This window comes from Mustela nigripes, chromosome 14 (genome assembly GCF_022355385.1).
Source record: "Mustela nigripes isolate SB6536 chromosome 14, MUSNIG.SB6536, whole genome shotgun sequence".
Taxonomy (NCBI): Eukaryota; Metazoa; Chordata; class Mammalia; order Carnivora; family Mustelidae; genus Mustela; species Mustela nigripes.
Genome location: NC_081570.1, coordinates 35,589,560 through 35,609,388, shown reverse-complemented (window position 1 = coordinate 35,609,388; position 19,829 = coordinate 35,589,560). Strand labels below are relative to the sequence as shown.

Genomic DNA, 19,829 nt, shown 5'->3' with positions numbered 1-19,829 from the left:
TCTGATGATGAGTGATGTTGAGCATCTTTTCATGTGTCTGTTGGCCATCTGCATATTTTCCTTGAAGACATTTCTGCTCATGTCTTCCACCCATTTTTTAAATTATGTGGTGATGATGATGATTATTTTGGGATTGAATTGTAACAGTCCGTACTTTATATATTTTGGATATAAACCTTTTTATCAGATATGTCATTTGTAATATCTTCTCCCAATCAATAGGTTGTCTTTTAGTTTTCTTGTTTTCATTGCTGTGCAGAAAGAAGTTTTTTATTTTGATGTAGTGCCAATAGTTTATTTTTGCTTTTATTTTTTTCTTGCTTCAGGAGACGTATCTAGAAAAATGTTGCGACAGCCAGTGTCAGAGAAACTGCTGCCTGTACTCTCTTCTAGGATTTTTTTTTTTTTAGATTATTTATTTATTTATTTGACAGACAGAGATCACAATTAGGCAGAGAGAGAAGGGGAAGCAGGCTCCCTACTGGACTCTGAGTTTGAAATTTAAATATTTAAAAAGAACTAGAGTATTTGATTTCTCAGCAGTTTTCTCTATTGTCATCTTATGATTCTGTTAACTTTTTTTTTTCCTCTTAACCAGGAAAAGTGGGTTGAAGTTGCTTCAATGAAAGTGCCTAGAGCAGGCATGTGTGTTGTGGCAGTCAGTGGGCTTCTGTATGTTTCTGGAGGTCGATCTTCGAGCCATGATTTCTTGGCCCCAGGTACCTTGGACTCTGTCGAAGTTTATAACCCTCATTCAGATACATGGACAGAAATCGGTAACATGATCACCAGTCGTTGTGAAGGAGGTGTTGCTGTACTATGAAATATAAAGTATAAGGGAGCACAAGAAACATTTTAAAAATATAGGATCTGATCTTTTTGCAAATCACACATGTATTTGGTGATAGGACCCTTTGATTCTATTGAGTTTTCCATGTATATGGTAGATAAATGACTAAAGAATTATTTTTCTAAGAATTTGAGTAAGGAGAGACACGGAATATTATCCTAAATTAATAAAGAACTCACTCAAATTTGCCATGCTTACCAATAGGAATGCTGTTTATGCTCTAGAATTCTCTTAGGGGTAGAGTCCTGTTTGTAAAAATGATTTGCTAGAAGCTTCTTGGCAAATAGCCCCATTAGCTGCTTCTCCAGTATAAGCCACGCTGTAACATGACCCATGTGTGATGTAAGCATATCAGTGAGACAGTTTGAAGATGTCTGTACATTCAGTCTATGGCACAATTTTCCATGACCACAGTTGAACCTACAGAGAAAAGCCAGTGACACAACTCCCTTTTATTTGATACCAAACTTTTTATTGGCAGCAGATACACTGGGAGGGACATGTAGGAAATATCTAGCTATCTCTATAGATGTTTATATAGAAAGACAAGTTTTTGCCTGTTGATAACAGGGTTAAAAAAGCTTTTGCTCACTTATGTTGTCTTAGTGCTGAAAATGCAAGTGAGGAATTACTAGGACGTTCTTCATTAAAGTCCTTTAGTGCAATTCGATAATATAATGAGTGACAGAGCCCAGTGAGAGATAGGTACCTATTAAATTTCTTTCCTATTTTCTAAATAGTTATCAAAAATTATCTGCTTGGTTTGGGGAAGAGGGAGTTTTATTAGACTATCAAGCTTTGTGAAGCTTATTTGTACTTTGGCAATCCTAAGTATGAACTTAGTACAAAACCTACTGCCTGGTTTGGAGAAGGTGAAATTTTAGGTACCTATGAAGCTTTTTACAGACATTGACAATAGTGTTAAGTTGAAAGTCCTCTGATCCAAAACTGCTTTTCAAAACTTTCCATTTTTTTCCCCCCTGAGAAACAGTCTAAAGAATTGTTCTCTATTTCTGAGAGGAACATTCTTTTGTGTACATGGTCATCACTTTTAGTTATTTCTACCAGTTGCTTGGAGCCATATATTAAAAATCTTACATACATTTAGGTTAATCTAGTGATTCCAGGATTTGATTTGTATATTCCTGATTTCCCCTTTCTCTCTCTTTTTTTTTTTTTTTTAAGATTTTTAAACAATCTCTACACCCATTGTAGGGCTTGAAGCCACAACCCTGAGATCAAGAGCCAGTGAGGCACCCCTGATTCCCCCCTTTTCTTTCTTAAAGTCCTTCAGTATATTATTACAGGCATCACAGCTTATTTAGATAGAAAATCTTTTTTTTTTTTTTAAAGATTTTATTTATTTATTTGACAGAGAGAGATCACAAGTAGGCAGAGAGACAGGCAGAGAGAGAGGAGGAAGCAGGCTCCCTGCTGAGCAGAGAGCCCGATGCGGGACTCGATCCCAGGACCCTGAGATCATGACCTGAGCCGAAGGCAGCGGCTTAACCCATTGAGCCACCCAGGCGCCCTAGATAGAAAATCTTTGTTGGTAACCATTAAAGACTCAGGAGGCACTCATATCCAAAATATTTGGATTGGCCCACAAGAGTACTTTTATAATTTAACCATATGCATTTATTAAGAAAAGCTTATGTAGTGTAGTGTGTACCTGTGTCCCTTTGTTTGGGGTATCCTAAAAGTCCAAAGGGTCATAGGTGCCTGGTGTGATCTATAAAATGTCAAGGAATGAAGATGATTTGTAGATTATTTAAACTCCAATTCATGTGCCTTTAATATTTCTCTACAGAGAATTTGCTTTCTGGTTCAAAAGAGATTTACAAAATACTCCTATAATTTCTCATTATTGCCTGGTGCCAACCTGAAATGGCACTGTGAAGTGAGGCATTTTGTAGTGCTGTGGCAGAAACATGTCAAGACAATCTGTGTTTGGGCTTAATGGGTCCAGACAATCCCTGTAAATAGATAATTGTAAAAATACTTATATTATTTTCTAGGTGATGATTTTAAAAATAATGTACTAATAAAATATGTTGCTTTTTGCTTTTTCCTTTTCCTTGTATTACTTATTAACTTAGTTTATTAGCAGTGTCCCTAGATTACCCAAATGTAATAGGATTCCCCAAGATTTTTACTGTTTGTTTTACCTGTAGGGACTTGCACATTTAGTTCTTACATTTAAATTTTTACTGAGCAGCTATTAATGTGATCTTCCTCCAAAATATTTGACAATCTAATATACTTCTAAACATCCTGTCCAGTGTAAAGTCAGATGTACTTTAAAGTCAGTTTATTTCCCCAAAGATTTTATTTATTTATTGGACAGAGATCACAAGTAGGTAGAAAGGCAGGCAGAGAGAGAGGGAGAAGTGGGCTCCCTGCTGAGCAGAGAGCCTGACGTGGGCTCCATCCCAGGGCCCCGAGATCAAGACCTGAGCCAAGGGCAGAAGCTTAACCCACTGAACCACCCAGGTGCCCCTAAAATCAGGTGTTTTGGTTTTGGTTTTTTTTGTTTTGTTTTGTTTTTTTTAAGAATCATAACACTGTGGGGCGCCTGGGTGGCTCATTGGGTTAAGCCTCTGCCTTTGGTTCAGGTCATGGTCTCAGGGTCCTGGGATTGAGCCCCGCATTGGGCTCTGCTCAGCACGGAGCCTGTTTCCCCCTTTCTCTGCAAGCTGCTCTGCCTACTTATGATCTCTGTCAAATGAATAAATCTTTGAAAAAAAACATACACTGTAATTCACTTGCATAGTGCATTCACCTGCATTTGTGTAGTGAAATTGAGCAATTAATTTAAAAGTTACTTGCCCCTATTCTGAAAGATGATGAATTTGAGATAAATTTTAACTTTGTATAGTCCTCATGCAATTTAAAAGCAAACAAGTTTCCTTACCAAAACACTTGAGTGGAATTGGGAAAGATCTGAAAAGAATCAGCTTTCCCTCCTTCAAAATCAAGTTCTTGTAAACTATTCTTTGGATTAATAAAGAAGGATTATGTGGTGGTTTCAGCTATGGTCTTTCATTGGTAAACTTCTCAATGCTCAGAATAAGGTCTGTCTCTGTGGTGGTGTACTTGTTTGCTAGGGCTCCTGTAACCAAGTACTACACAGAAGTTTAAATGGAATTTATTGTTTTATAGTTTTGGAAGCTGGAAACCTAAATCAAGGTGTTGGTAGTTGGTTCCTTGAGTGCTAAAAGCATCTATTCCAAACTTCTCTCCTTGGAATGTAGATGGCTACCTTCATGTACATGTGGCATTTTCCTTGTATGCATGCTTATAAGTTTTCCCTTGTTATAAGAATATCAGTAATATTACATTACAGCCTACCCTTTAGGATTTCATTTTAGCACTGTAACCTCTGTAAAGACCTATCTCTAAATAAGGTCACATTCTGAGATATTGGGACGAGGACTTCAACACACAATTGAACTTACAAAGTCAAGTTAACTGGTATTTCATACCTGTATTATATAAAGATAACATATACCAGGTTATAACATTTACTGATTTGTATCCTTAATGCCATTTAAAATGTTTTTCCTTTTTTTTTTTTTTCTTAATTAAAGATTGTATTTCACAGAGAGAGAGACAGTGAGAATGGGAACACAAGCAGGGGGAGTGGAAGAGGGCAAAACAGGCTTCCTGCCAAAGCAGGGAGCCTGATGCGGTGCTCAATCCCAGGACCCCGGGATCATGACCTGAGCTGAAGGCAGACACTTAACAACTCAGCCACCCAGGACCCAATGTTTTTCCATTTTTATAAGACTAAGAATCTCAAGAGACAAAATTTGCTTATTTAAATTTTTTTTTTTAAGATTTTATTTGACAGAGATCACAAGTAGGCAGAGAGGCAGGCAGAGAGAGGAGGAAGCAGGCTCCCCGCTGAGCAGAGAGCCTGATGCGGGGCTCGATCCTAGGACCCCGGGATCATGACCCGAGCCGAAGGCAGAGGCCTTAAACCACTGAGCCACCCAGGCGCCCCTTTAATTTTTTAAAAATATTTATTTATTTATTTAAGAGACCAAATTTTCAAGTTAGATTCTAAGGTGTTGCTTTTGCTTGTTTAAAAAAGCTTCTCTATAAAAAAAAAAAAAAAAAAAAAAAAAAAAAAAGCTTCTCTATGAGTTAATTTGTAAAACTAGATAGCCCCGCTGTAAGAACATCAAGATGGCTCCAACTTGACTTTTCCTAATTTATATATACTAGTGACTTTATTCTTTTAAAAATTTTTTTGACTAGCTGGTATTATTTGGATATGGAGTTGTGTCTAAAAAAAGTGGAAAGTATGTTCAGCTTTCCTTTGAACATGGCTTCCCCTTATGACACTGCTCCCTACTGACTTTAGAGCAGCCACAGATCCTTTTCAGCTCATATAAATAGATTATACCAATGAAATGGGGTTGGAAATGCAATTCCCAGGGCAACTGCAATGAAAACTCCACACTGGAACCACCTATTATTCTCAGACACTAATGGATACAAAGTTTTCCTCTTGTGGGAGAATGTGCCTCTTTTTTCAATGATCATAAGGCTCTAAGAAAGGGATTTCCATTTTTATTATTTTACATTCAAAACAAACATTAAAATGTGTAATTCATAAAGACTAAAAACTGTAATCTAGAGTGAAAATGACTTGTTAGGGATTTTCAAACTGTTGTCAAGTAATTTCTATGAAATAAAGATTTTAGAAACGAAAAAAATCTGGAAGAATAAATAACCACCGATAGAGGAAAAGGTTGTTAAACAGGATAAGTAGAAAAAGATGATGCCAAAACACAGCCTTCTAAGGCTTATAGCCAACATGCTAACGTCATCTACAAAGTAGTTTTGTATTTATTCTACTTGACCAGGTCTCTTGGGTCCTTTCTCTGGATAAATATCTTCAACTAGTAAAGTGATTATAAATGAAAACAAGGCAACTAAAGTGACTACTATCTTAAGGGCTTTGAACCAATTGGGATAATGTGGCAAAAGAAAAAGTTCAATGTGTAATGCTATCCCCAAACCTATTATTACTGTGACTATAGCTTCACTGAGTCTTTCAGAAATAAGAAAAGCAAACCATGAAAACACAAGAGGAGCTGTACTATTAGCTAAATTGAGGAAGTCTGGTTTCGCTGTACTACCTTCTGGTAGAGCAAAACCCCATCTGATCCCTCCCAAGAAAGCTAGGAAACTGGCTCCATAAGCCATCTGAGTAAAAGCTAACACAGGAATATAAGTCTTTGTCATCACCATGACCAGTGGTGGAGTAATAAAGGGGATTAGTCCGCCCAGAGTTATGTATAATGCTGGCTTTGGGCTGTCAAATAGGTAAGTGATGGTGCTTGATGGCTTGGCTGGAAGTACTTCTTGCTTCTGCTTCTTAAAGCTGCATGGGGAAGTATGATAGTATTGTGTCTTCCTCATATACACTGGAAATGAAGAGAAAAACCAAGGCCTTGGAAACAAAGGGGAAAAGTTCTGTTGGTGACATGTCTTGAGAGAAAATGTTTCTATTCTGCTGGCTCCTAGTCGGACTGGAAAAGGGTACTTAAACATCTACAGAGAAAACAAAACAAACAGACAAAAACAGATTTTTAGATAACTGCAGTGTCTTAGTTAATCCCAAACTGAAACAATATAAAAACAAACCCATCTGCTTTGTATTAGAACATCAAACTTTACAGATGTAAAGGTTGAATTACAGGGTGCTGTTAATGCTAGCTAAGACTAGCAGTTATACAACATGCAAAAGAAACTACTGAAAAGAAACCGAGTGATGTAATTTGGCCTACCACTAATTATGTCCCATGAGAGGAATATCTGAAAAAACAGGTAAAGACTATATCTTTAGTATCTGTCATTTTAAACTGTCTCTTCTATTTATAACTTGCAAAAGCAGCAGCACTAATTACTGTTGGAATGCTGTTTTATATAGAAAAAGTAATCCAGCTTCCAATTTAGCTTTAGAAACACTGAATACTGGGGTGCCTGGGTGGCTCAGTGGGTTAAAGCCTCTACCTTTGGCTCAGGTCATGATCCCAGGGTCCTGGGATCGAGCCCCGTATCGGGTTCTCTGCTCAGTGGGGAGCCTGCTTCCTCCTCTCTCTGCCTACTTGTGATCTCTGTCAAATAAATAAATAAAATCTTAAAAAAAGAAAGAAACACTGAATACTTTCCATAGCTCCATGCCTTCCTATATGTCTTTTTTTTTAAATTTTTGAATTTTTTTAATAAACATATAATGTATTTTTAGCCCCAGGGGTACAGGTCTGTGAATTGCTAGGTTTACATACTCCACAGCACTCACCATAGCACATACGCTCCCCAATGTCCACGACCCCACTACCCTCTCCCTTCCCCCCTCCCCCTGGCCCCCCTGAGTTTCTTTTGTTTGTCTCCCTCCCAATCCCATCTTGTTTCATTTATTCTTTTCCTACCCTCCAAACCCCCCACATTGCATCTCCACTTCCTCATATCAGGGAGATCAAGTAATAATTATCTTTCTCTGATTAACTTATTTCGCTAAGCATAATACCCTCTAGTTCCATCCACATCGTCGCAAATGGCAAGATTTCATTTCTTTTGAAGGTTGCATAGTATTCCATTGTATATATGTACCACATCTTCTTTATCCATTCATCTGTTGATGGACATCTAGGTTCTTTCCATAGTTTGGCTATTGTGGACATTGCTGCTATAAACATTGGGGTGCATATGCCCCTTCAGATTACTACGTTTGTATCTTTAGGGTAAATACCCAGTAGTGCAATTGCTGGGTCATAGGGTAGCTCTATTTTCAACTTTTGGAGGAACCTCCATGCTGTTTTCCAGAGCGGTTGCACCAGCTTGCATTCCCACCAACAGTGTAGGAGGGCTCCCCTTTCTCTGCATCCTTGCAAGCATCTGTCATTTTCTGACTTGTTAACTGCCTTCCTGTATGTCTTTGCCTAGAATTCTAACATACATTCTTTTTTCTTTTTCTTTTTTTTTTTTTTTGAGATGGGAAATGGGGTGGGGCAAAGGGAGAAGGGGAGAGAATCTCAAGGCTGCAAGCTCATTGTGGAGCCTGATCCCACAACACCTGAGCTGAAATCATGAGTCAGACACTTAACCAACTGGCCACCCAAGTGCCCCCTAACAACTACTTTTTTGTCTAGGAAATCTATCTTTTAAAATTCAGCATGAAGCTTTCCCCAATCTGAATTAATACTCCTACAAATACTTTATGCACACTCCCATCGTAATTTTCACAGGGAATTTAAATCATATGTTTATCAGGGCGCCTGGTGGCTCTATGGGTTAAGTGTCTGCCTTTGGCTCAGGTCATGATCCCAGGATCCTGGGATTGAGCTGCACATTGCAGGGGGTCTGCTTCTCCCTCTCCTACTCTTCCTGCTTGTATTCTCACTCTCTCTCAAACAAATAAAATCTTAAAAACATCAACAACAACATGTGTTTGTCTGTCTCAATATACTTGAGAACAAGGCCAGTAATTTTTTCTTTGCCTTTAAGAAAAAAAAAAAAAACAACCCAGGGGCACCACTGGGTGGCTCCATCCTTAAATATCTGCCTTAGGCCCAGGTCATGATCTGAATCCTGGGATTCAGCCTGCTTCTCCTCCCACTCCTCCTGCTTGTGCTCCCTCTCTTGATCTCTGTCAAATAAATAAAATCTTTAAAACAAAACAAAACAAACTTCCCCAGTGCCTTTCATGTTACATGCCCAAAGTAGTAACCTTTACTGCTGATTCTGTGCTTTAGTGAGCATATTCCAGACTTCAAATAGTTAACAGATGAACAGTAACTCAAAAAGCACTGGATGAAAGAAGAAATGAAAGTTATTTAAGAATCTTGGTGACTCCTTAAAATGCCAGGAATGATTCCATCCTGGGGCCTTTTCCTTTTTTTTGAAATGTTCTTCCCTGAGCTACTTGCATGGCCGATTCCCTCTCTTTTTACCTCTCTAGTTTTTTAAAAAGATTTGTTTATTGCGGGGAGGGCAAGACAACATGAGTTTGGGGAGGGGCAGAGGGAGAGAATCTTTAAGCAGACTCCCCCCGAGTATGGAGTCCAATTCGGGGCTCAATTCCAGGACCTTGAGATCATGACCTGAGCCGAAATCAAGAGTCGGATGCTTAACCGACTGAGCTACCAAGCACCCCTATTTTTTTTAAAGATTTTTTTATTTTTAAGTGATCTCTACACCCAACATGGGGCTTGAACTTACTACTCTGAGATCACAAGTCAGCATCTCTGCCCCCTCTATTTTTTTTTAAGATATTAGTTATTTGAGCGACAGCAAGAGAGAAAGCATGAGCAGTGGGGGAGGGACAGAGAGAGAGGGAAAACCAGACTCCCTTCTCAGCAGGGAGCCCCACATTAAGCTGGATCCCAGGACCCTGAGATCAGGGCCCCATCCAAAGGCACCTGCTTGACTGACTGAGCCCAGGCCCCCATGACCCCCCTATTTTTAAGTGCAATCCTAAGCCTACTGTTGATATTCCCTATTCCCCTTCCCTGCTTTATAGTTCTGCAGAAGACTTACCACTTGCAATATCAAATATTTTACTTATTTGTATTTTACCCACTCTTTACCCCATCACCTAAACATGTAAGGATAAGTATTTGTCTTTTTTTTCCATTGCTATTGCCCCAGCAAAGTAGTGCCTGCAAGTATTTGCTGAATAAGCCAACCTTTGAAGATGCTTGAGAAAACTTCTGGATAAAATGAAGCATACTGGGTCCCACCGTAAAGTCTTGCTCAGGAAGATACCAGGCAGTTGTGATTAACGCATTTTTACAGCTAAGCGGAGGAGCTGAATCAGAAGCATGTTGCTGTATAGAAAACAAAATGTTATTAAATTTTCTTTATTTTATGCATAATTTTGTATAAGTAGGAACCTGAGAATTTTTTCCATATAACACATTTGCCTTTGAAAACAATCATTAATGCTTTCTGGAAATCAGTAATACATTAAGTAAATAATCCTTTTCTTCTCGGAACCATTCTTTTAGCTTTTGCTATTTGGTGTAACAGAAAAAGTATTGCACAGAGACAGCTCTGTATTTTACAAACACTTCTATAATTCCCCAGCTGTGTGACCTTGTGTAAATTGCTTCCTTGAAGTGTAGTTTTCTCATCTTTAAAACCGAAGGTTATACCTTCTCTGTTCTCTTTTATCACCTTATGTGTTTACCGCTCAAAATAATGATGGTAGCAATTAATACAATTTAGCTGTGAACCAAGAACTGTAACTATGTGTTTTATATGCATTAACTCATTTTTTTTTTTTTTAAGGAAGTATTTTTAAGGGTGCCTGGGTGGCTCAGCGGGTTAAGCTGCTGCCCTCAGCTCAGGTCATGATCTCGGGTCCTGAGATCAAGTCCTGCATTGGGCTCTCTGCTCAGCAGGGAGCCTGGCCCCCCTACCACTGCTCTCTATCTGCCTCTCTGCCTACTTGTGATCTCCCTCTGTCAAATAAGTAAAATCTTCTTTAAAAAAAGTATTTTAAAGTTATCTCTACACCCACATGCTCCCACTGAGCCAGCCAGGCACCCCTGCATCTACTCATTTATTTATTTATTTATTTATTTAAAAGATTTTATTTATTTGTCAGAGAGAGGGAGAGAGAGCGAGCACAGGCAGACAGAAGCAGAGGGAGAAGCAGGCTCCCTGCCGAGCAAGGAGCCCGATGTGGGACTTGATCCCAGGACACTGGGATCATAACCTGAGCCGAAGACAGCTGCTTAACCAACTGAGCCACCCAGGCGTCCCTGCATTTACTCATTTAAAACAATAACCTCATCACCTTGATTCTGAGAGACAGTATAGCCTGTTAGGTTAGAGTGAAGATTCTGGAATCAACAATTTGTGTTGGGATCCTGACTTCACCACTTATATGGTATGTGATTTTGCAAACATATTAAATTTTGTCATGTTGCAGTTCACTCACTTTCGAAATAAGAATTGATATATGTAGGGGCGCCTGGGTGGCTCAGTGGGTTAAAGCCTCTGCCTTCGGCTCAGGTCATGATCCCAGGGTCCTGGGATCGAGGGAGCCTGCTTCCTCCTCTCTCTCTCTCTGCTTCTCTACCTACTTGTGATCTCTCTCTGTCAAATAAACAAATAAAATCTTTTTTTTTTTTTAAAGAATTTATTTAGGGGCGCCTGGGTGGCTCAGTGGGTTAAGCCGCTGCCTTCGGCTCAGGTCATGATCTCAGGGTCCTGGGATCGAGTCCCACATTGGGCTCTCTGCTCAGCAGGGAGCCTGCTTCCTCCTCTCCTCTCTCTGCCTGCCTCTCTGCCTACTTGTGATTTCTCTCTGTCAAATAAATAAATAAATAATCTTTAAAAAAAAAAAGAATTTATTTATTTATTTGACAGAGAGAAATCACAAGTAGGCAGAGAGGCAGGCAGAGAGAGGAGGGAAGCAGGCTCCCCGCTGAGCAGAGAGCCTGATGGGGGCTCGATCCCAGGACCCTGAAATCATGACCCCAGCGGAAGGCAGAGGCTTTAACCCACTGAGCCACCCAGGCGCCCCTAAATAAATAAAATCTTAAAAAAAAAAAAAAGAATTGATATATGTTTCAATTAGCAATAATCGCGCCTCGGATAAACCTCATTGGCTACGATACTGCCACTGCGCAAAGCTAGGGAAGAATTGATATATGTAAAGAGCTGCAAACGGTCCCTGAAACCAAGTAAGCATTCAAAAAATAAAAGTTATATTCCCACCCTACACAAAAGGAAATGGTTAAGAACTCTAAAGTGAGCAGCCAGTAAGTGGTTGAGAATATGAATTTAGATCTGTTTACAGTTAACCAAGAGAATGAACTGCATCTAAAAGATCCAAAAACCACAGTTGCTACCTAGTTAAATATTTTAATGAACTATTTCTAGGTCACAACTCTTAGGGATAGGTAGAGAAATCCTGCATACCAGCCAATGTTTTCACTCTGCAATAAAGACGTAGGGAGGTAAGTTATCACGGGCCTCTCAGTACATCTTAGATGGCACTTTACATCCACTTCCTGACTTCCAAACACACATATCTGCAGGACCCACACACTCACTGTTGGTCAAAAGCATAAGGGCTTTCCTGACCACCCCACTTAAAAATCTCAACGCTCTCTCCACAGTTGGAACTCTCTGCACTGAGACCATGCGCTTTCCAACTCAGGGTGTTATATGGAGACCGATAGCCTATATCCCGGGGACGGCAACTGCTGAGGAAGGCAAAGACCTAAGGGTCAATCCACTCAATTTAGGTGAAAACGCCACATACTGCCACCGTCCCAGAGGAAAGAGTTGCAAACTGCAAGCCTCCTGAGAAAAGGGCGCGCTTTGAGAACCCAAGGATCGTCGGGAAACTGCCTGACATTCCCAGCGGCTTCGATTTAATCTCGACCCTCGGTGCGTCCCCCCACCCCCACCCCCCCAATTTGCACATTGTGGCAGCAGCCCTGCAGTTAAATATGTAAGTATACTTGCCAGTGTCGAACCGGGAATTCGAACGCAGAGCAGCAAGAACATCCAGGTACTCACGAAAAGGCACTTCCGGTAGATGGGGCTTGGCAGTCCCCTCCACTTCCTGGGAACAGAAAAAAGAGTCCGGGTCGGGACTTGACCAGTGATGACTGGTTCCCATGCCGGGTGTTCATTTTGGGTCTTTCTTTTAAAAAAATCTTAATTCTGGAAGCCAGCTTTTGAAGTCCGTAGGGTACTTGAATGGTCCTTGCCTCCCCACTCCAGGTTTCTCAGGCATCAGAATAGGCATCGGACAGGTAGAGCACAACTACTAAAACAATCCCAAAGTGATGGTGTTGTAGGAAGGTAGGAAAGAGTTGGGAGTTTAGGCCAAGTACAACTTGGCCAAATTGTTCGCCATTTCTGGAACTCATAACAGGGTTTTCTAGGATGGATGGGGCATATCTGTGTTTGGGTCCTGAACTACTAACACTAAGAAAAAACTTTTTACTTCCATTCTCTTTGCTTGGAACTGGAGACTCCATTAAGAAATAAAAAAACACGGGGCGCTTGGGTGGCTCAGTGGGTTAAAGCCTCTGCCTTCAGCTCAGGTCATGATCCCAGGATCCTGGGATCGAGCCCCCCATTGGGCTCTCTGCTCAGCGGGAGCCTGCTTCCTCTCTCTCTGCCTGCTTGTGATGTGTCTGTCGAATAAATACAATCTTAAAAAAATAAAAAGCACAAAGGGCAGGGTTTTCGCTTCCGTAAGTGTGGTAATAACAGTTTTGGGTTTAGGGTTGATCTGAAAAGTTAGATTGTTCCTTCTGTCACCCTCTGCTTTAACTTCTTTTATTTGTTGGCTCCGTGACCTTGGACAACTCTCTTTTCTTCCCTGGGCCTCCATTTCATACTCTGTCAAAGGACACAGCACCAGACAATTTGAGCGGCCTTCTGAAAACAGAGCTGCAACGGCCCACGCTGGCCAGTTGCTCCATTCCTCCGGATCCTGGGTAATGGAGCTTCGTGGTTGTCGGCCATCATATGGCTTAATGTCCCGTGCAGAATGCGCCCATTGCGAATTCTTCGTAATAGTAACCGCTTCTAACCGCGATAGGCTTTCACTTTTGTTTCCTTCTCTATCATGGCAGCACCGCCCCTTCTAGTAGTGCGATATCCAATGAGACTTTGGGTCAGAGAAACAACTTCTCCGCCCCAGCCTGGGAGCCGGCTCCAGACACAAATCCTGCGCTGGGCCAGGGGCGTGACGCCAGCCGTCGGACGGAACTACCACTCCCAGCGGGTAGCGCGACGGACTCAGCGGCGCAGGCCTCGCGAGCAGGGCGGTGTGGTCCGCTGGGGGCTGGAGTCCTAACGACGGGCGCACGTGAAGGAAGGAAGGAGCGGAAGGTGGGAAGGGTCGGAAAGCACGATCCTACGAAACCGGTTTGCTAGTACTTGCATGGGTAGTCTGGGGACGCGAGCATGCCCAGAAGTGGGGTACCGGAGGGTGAAGGGGCGGGGAAAACGGTACACACACACCCACCCACTCATTCACAGGCATCCAGGCCCTGTGCGGGGCCGGGGAATAAGAAGAGGGGTTCCAAACTCGGCTGGTCGCCCTCTCTGAGGCGCCGCGAGGAAAGGCAGAGCATCCAAGTCTGCAGAGGGGTGGGGGTAACCATGCACACTCCGGAGCCGCGGTAAGGGGGGTTGGGGACGGCGCAGGGAATAACTGCCGTTCACGCGGCGGAACGTTGGAGGCGTGGGGCGCCCGCAGGGTCACCGGAACAGGGCTCCTGCGCTTGCGCTCCTGTGGGCGGTGCGAGCGGGTGGGCGTGTGTGAGGCGGGGTCGGAGTGGGGGAGGGCCAGCCTGGTGTCGCTCCTCCCCCCCTGCCCCTCCAGGGCCGTGTGGGCCGGGCAGCCATTTTGGGAAGAGCTTTGTTATGGTTGTGGGCTCTCCACCTCTGCGGGATCAGGAAGCTGGGGACGCGCCCTTAGACGCTGCCTCTGGCCCCTAGCTGTAGCCCCACTGCTGCCGGGTAAGTGGGGGTTCCACACAACGGGGCGGCAGGGGATCTTGAGTCGTTCCGGCGCGGGGCTCCGCCCGGTGCTCAAACGACCGGCTGTTGGAACTAGTTGAAGGAGGCTCTCACACAGGTGGTTGGTGTAGGTCGGGGTGGGGGAGAGAAGCCGAGGAGCCAGCGGTCCCGTGGTTCGGAAGGGCCACCTCCCCCCGCACGAGGAGCTTTGCAGTCGAGTGTCGCCGCGGCTTTGCCCGAGCGCTCCTACTTCAACTTTGGTCTTCGGGTCGGAACGCTCACCTGCGGCTCTCTGGCTCCTCTCCAGGCGTTCCGGCTTGTCGATGGTTGAGTGGCTTGGTTTACGGGTTTATTTTTCTTCCTTTAGAGCCCAGGGCTTTTGTTTTCCAACGAAGGAAAATTTAAGGAGGAAAAAATCGTGTAAGTCAGCCGTGGGGCATCTGATGGGAAAAGAAGAGCTTTAACCACCAGCGTTTCAGTTCTTGATACAGAGTCCAACGTTTTCTTTGATTTAGATTAAGTCGGTATTCAGCACCTACGGATTGCCTCCCTACCCCGAAAAACTAGTCGATCCTGGAAAGTTTTAAGGAGGATTTTTTTCTGTTTTAAATCTACCTCTCTCCACTCCCGTGAAATTCAGAAGAAAGGCTGAATCTAAAATGGCTGTAGCTTGGGGAAGTGCCCTAAGCTTCGGTAACTTAAATACGTTACCATGTCTTAAATTTTTGGTGGTTTCTCCCACGAGGATAGCCGCTGAATCCTTTGATATTTTGGTCTTCTTGGAATTGCTGTCTTGTCTTGAAGAGTCCTTTTAGGTAAAAACAAAGGTGAGGCTAAAGAAGTTTGCTTACTCCGAAAGTTTACGTAAGAGTGGGTGCGGTTTTGTTTGGTTTTTTTTTTTTTTCCCTTTTTTTCTTTCTTTCTTTCTTTTTTTTTTTTTTTTTTTTTTTTTTTTTGTGGTTGCTTATAGTTTTGAAATTGTGCTATGATGGTAATTTTATCAGCTAACTTTGTGCTCCGAGGTTGGTTTGCAATATTTGTCGAAATACGCTCTTAACGTTGATACTTATTGCCTACCAGGGAAAAAAAAAGTTAATGGTGGTTCATGTTTGAGTTTAGTAACAGAAGGCACACGTTTCTTTGTAAATTCCTTCCAAATGTAGAGTGACTGGTAGTCTTCAAGAGACTTAGATTTGTATTTTCGTGGACTTCTGGCATGTAATATTTGAAAGGGAGTCGAGTGCTCTTAAGTTGAGGACAGTTACTGCAGTGGTGAGACGAGTGAAAACGAACTTTAGATATGTAGCTCCTGATTGTTGTGCCCTTTCAAACAAAAGGCTGTCTTTTTGTTAGCCTTTTATTATTATTTTTTTAAGCCATTAGATCCAGAAGTTTAACTGAGAACACAAAGGCATACAATGGAAACCAAGAACAGATAACTTCAGTGTTTGGAAAGGTGCTTCAGTTTCAGGTTGCTCTGTCTAAAAGATAAAAATAATAAAATGCTAGTTGTGAATGAGAACTTGAGAATTAATAGTAAAATAAGCTGTCATCTTCCCTCGGGAGTCAGTTTCATTTTACCTTCCTCCATTCTTTCAACACAAAAGTTTACCTTTGTTAGTTCCCCTGGGATTTTTTTTGTTCTTAAATTATTTTGGTGATTTTATAAGAAAAACATTTGAAGTGCTCTTTAGGAATTACAGGTCCTTTGCTTTATGTTTTGCCATTTGCCTGCTGAACCCGTAAACTTGGGTACTCAAAATGGTTTGTACATGTTGATATAAATATTTTTTCATTTGATTCTGGATGGTATCTCACCAGTTCTTGAAATGGGGAGTTGATGTTAGTAAGCTTTTTTATTTTGAATAAATGCAGCTCACCAATTTTCTCATCAGTAGCTGCTTAAAAGCATGGCTCAAGCGGGCACATGCAACCATTTTAATAACTTTGGAATGATAAGGAATCTGGAAGACATTTCTGCTTATAATACATTTTTAAATTCTTAGTTAAAGATATAATACACAATTATGAATCATACTTCAGCAGATTGCATATCTTTCTTATATGGTTAAATTGTATGTACTTAGTAACAGTGATAAGTAATGTGCAGGGACCTAAGCAGTCTGTTTATAAGTCATTAACCATTATGGGTGCTTTCTTTCTTTCTTTTTTTTTTTTTTTTTTTTTAAGATTTTATTTATTTATTTGATAGGCAGAGAGCAGGCAGAGAGAGAGGAGGAAGCAGTTTCCCTGCTGAGCAGAGAGCAGGATGCGGGGCTCTATCCCAGGACTCTGGGATCATGACCCGAGCCGAAGGCAGAGGCCTTAACCCACTGAGCCACCCAGGCGCCCCTATGGGTGCTTTCTTTAAGACTGTTGGAAAGGTGAGAGGCACAGCAATTTTAAAGGATCCCAATTTAAAAACTACTTCATGGAAAAACCATGTTTATGGTTTTTCAAATAGATGGGAGGAAAAATGTAGGTGGCACATTGATATCATGTTACCTCACATATGACTATAGTTGCCATTGTCTGGAATTTAATATTTGGTATGCTGAGACTTCATTGCCCTAGTCATTTCTAAATCAGACTCTGATTTTTATTTCCCATTGAAGTCTGCCCAAAAACAAAACCAGCTACAATCAAACTTGAAAAGTAGTTGTGTAAGAATAGCTGAACTTTTTTCGACCACAGGTAGTCAGTCAGTCTTAACTAAGGTAAAATATTGCTAATGTTATGTAATATGAATTTGGATAGGTGATTTCAAATATACTGGGCAAATATTTCAAGAAGTCAAATAGTTCTTTTCCTTTATGAAAGCAATCAACTTTTTTTCCTTTTCATTTCAAGAAATGCTACAGGCTCGCTCTACTGTGGTGCCGGTTTTGGTGTGCTAAAGGCTAGAAATACCTAAATAATCATAAAACATTTTGTCAACAAAGAACTTAGTAGTTTAACAGATAAGTGGAATATGTTACAGGATGACAACATAGAAAACTTTCTCAAAAAGTTGGCTTTTAACATACTTGTTATGTTTACCTTCCTTTTCTATGATAAAACTGTGTTGCCTTACGTTAACCAGATGTCAGGCTAACGAATTACCAGAATGAGCAAAGTTTTAGTATACTTTTCTGAGCAGTAGGTCTGTTCGTGTGGAAATATATTTTGTTTTCAGAAAAATAAATTCATTTAAGTTTAGCTATACTTCAGATTTCAGACTCTTGTTTCTTCTGGTTGTAAGTTTAAATTTCATTATATAAAAAATTCTCTTCTGAATTATTGCTGCCTTTGAAGTATATTGAAAAGTTGTTTGGAGGGGCTCTTTGGCTATTTAATTAAAAGGTAGAGCCATTCCAGTGTTCCTGCTGTATGTTTATGAATTATTAGCTCTACTTTTTAATTAGTCTTATGAGGTCTGATGGGAAGGGTAGTTTATTGTGGGCTTCATAAGCTAGAGGCTGTAATAGAGTCCAACATATATAATCTCATTCTTCAAAATACTTTTTAGAAATAGATAATATTAACCCTTCTACAGTGAGTGTACACAGGTTCCAAGAAGTTAAGTAATTTACATAATACAATGAGATATCTGGATTCAGGCAGCTTTCTCTGATTCTAAAGCTCAGTTTCTGCCACATCATATAGAGAGATGGTATGGTAATTAAGGGCCTCACCTGTACTGCCTGGATTTGAATCTCCACATTGCCACTTACTGCTTGGTGATCTTGGGAGAGTTTAAAGTGAAATTTTTGTGCCTCTTTCTTCCTTTGTAAAATGGGGGATAATAGTAACTTCTCAGTGTGATTGTGGAAAAAATAAAATACTGTTTGTAGAGTTCTTAAAACCATGCACTTCATAATTGTTAAACTGTATAAAATTGTCTACATGAATGCCCTTTTACCAATCAAATGAAATTCATTAAAATCTGAACAGATTGTTGCACGTGGGTGTTCTTATTTTTCTTTCTTGGGTATTTTTGTGTTGATTTTTCTAGTTTATTTGAATCAGAATCCAGTTCCCATATACTATAACTGGCATTCTTTCAAACCTCTTAATTTGTACATTTCTTCTGTGTTTTTTTCCTTGCGCTTATTGAAGAAACTGGATTATTTATCCTGCACAGTTGCCATATTTGAGATTTTCCTGAATTCTTATAAATTGGTAGTTGGATATGAGGCTTACACTGAGATTTGTTGGGGGCGGGGAGGAGAAGACTAATTTCATAGGTGACTGTGTATTTGGGGTTGATTTTTTTTTTTTTTCATGGTTTGTTCAGTGGTTCTCATACATATAATTTCCTTAAAATTTCTCTATTGAGCAGTACAGAATAATTAGAAGAGTATGTATGTAAAAATGGAACGTTTGGTTTGCCAACTTAATGTTATCTTTTCCCAGGCACTGTTTTCCCTGTCCTCTTTTTCTTCATAGTATGTATTTTTGTATATAAAATTGAGCTGAGTATGCTGGGTTTGCAATAGTTTTGTTTTCTGGTTTTGTTTACTAGTGAGTAGTTTTCTTAGCCTGTTTGGTTTGAAAATTTTTCTTCTCAAAACTTCCCCAGGGCACCTGGGTGGCGCAGTTGGTTGAATATCAGACTCTTGGTTTCAGTTCAGTCGTGATCTCTGGGTCCTGAGATTACGCTCCACCTCAGGCTCTGCCCTCTGTGAGAAGTCTGCTTAAAACTCTCTTCCTGTCTCTCGGCCCCTCCCCTCTGCACTTTATCACTCAAATAAATAAATACATCTAAAAACTCTTTTTCCCCTATTGCTTATGCCCCCCTCCCAACCTCCTTATTCTTAACACCTATTGAACTTTCGCTGTCGGCCAGGCACTTCTCCCCCTCACACCCCAGGGGAAAACATCCAGGCATATTCTTAACACTACCTTTATTCACCATTTAATCATCAACTTTCCAACAGTTTCCAAATCATAGATAAAGATTTGAAGCAAAAAGGGGTGGAGTGACTTGCCCAAAGTTATACAGCTAGTACCTGGCAGAACTAGCTAGATCCAGTCTGCTCTTCTACCTTAAAAGTAATGTTTGGATTGAAAGCAGAGTTTACTCTTGAGAAGAAATTTGTAGAAATGCTTGTAAATAACATGAGCTTAAAGTAAAAATATATGTCTGGTGACAAAGTGTTCACTACTATTACTCCCCTCAGTTATAAAAACTATATATAGTTTTTTAAGTCTTTTTTTTTTTTTTAAGATTTTATTTATTTATTTGTCATAGAGAGAGAAGCGAGAGCAAGCACAGGCAGACAGAGTGGCAGGCAGAGGCAGAGGGAGAAGGAGAAGCAGGCTCCCTGCCAAGCAAGGAGCCCGATGTGGGACTCGATCCCAGGACGCTAGGATCATGACCTGAGCCGAAGGCAGCCGCTTAACCAACTGAGCCACCCAGGCGTCCCTATATATAGTTTTTTATTTTTTTTTATTTTTTTTTTTAAAGATTTTATTTATTTAT

General features: G+C 40.9%; 3 protein-coding genes and 1 pseudogene across 7 annotated transcripts in view; 2 read left to right on the top strand and 2 right to left on the bottom strand.

The window, feature by feature from the left end:
* IPP (intracisternal A particle-promoted polypeptide) overlaps nucleotides 1–12,320 on the top strand; it is a 46,843-nt gene extending 34,523 nt beyond the window's left edge. The window contains exons 9-10 of one of the 5 annotated variants that reach the window (XM_059374585.1): nucleotides 599–719; nucleotides 11,998–12,320. In XM_059374585.1, coding sequence (XP_059230568.1) covers nucleotides 599–719; nucleotides 11,998–12,188 — 312 coding nt within the window. In that variant the 3' untranslated portion in view covers nucleotides 12,189–12,320. Of the gene's footprint in view, nucleotides 1–598; nucleotides 2,922–9,514; nucleotides 9,601–11,997 lie in introns of those variants that run through there. The other 4 variants (XM_059374587.1, XM_059374588.1, XM_059374590.1 and 1 more) reach the window with 4 other exon arrangements.
* On the bottom strand, nucleotides 5,412–13,729 carry TMEM69 (transmembrane protein 69). Its single transcript, XM_059374591.1, has 3 exons — nucleotides 12,350–13,729; nucleotides 9,553–9,693; nucleotides 5,412–6,415 (listed from the first exon to the last, which is right to left on the bottom strand). The coding sequence occupies exons 1-3, from the start codon at nucleotides 12,389–12,391 to the stop codon at nucleotides 5,708–5,710; spliced, it is 891 nt and encodes a 296-aa protein (XP_059230574.1). The 5' UTR covers nucleotides 12,392–13,729; the 3' UTR covers nucleotides 5,412–5,707.
* Nucleotides 11,390–11,510, bottom strand: LOC132002413 (U4 spliceosomal RNA; annotated as a pseudogene).
* A 467-nt stretch (nucleotides 13,730–14,196) lies between the features above and the next one.
* GPBP1L1 (GC-rich promoter binding protein 1 like 1) overlaps nucleotides 14,197–19,829 on the top strand; it is a 54,106-nt gene continuing 48,473 nt past the window's right edge. The window contains exon 1 of the mRNA XM_059377078.1: nucleotides 14,197–14,365. The gene's annotated coding sequence lies outside the window, so the exon portion shown is untranslated. The remainder of the gene's footprint in view (nucleotides 14,366–19,829) is intronic.

What these genes read in the sequence shown, in the direction of transcription:
- TMEM69 (XM_059374591.1), bottom strand. Translation starts at nt 12,391, where the DNA reads ATGTTCTTGCTGCTCTGCGTTCGAATTCCCGGTTCGACACTG. An exon ending in GAATTCCCGGTTCGACACTG is followed by an intron (nt 9,694 to 12,349) that starts GCAAGTATACTT and finishes TTTTCTATACAG; the next exon opens with CAACATGCTTCTGATTCAGC. An exon ending in TTTCTCAAGCATCTTCAAAG is followed by an intron (nt 6,416 to 9,552) that starts GTTGGCTTATTC and finishes TTTTCTCTGTAG; the next exon opens with ATGTTTAAGTACCCTTTTCC.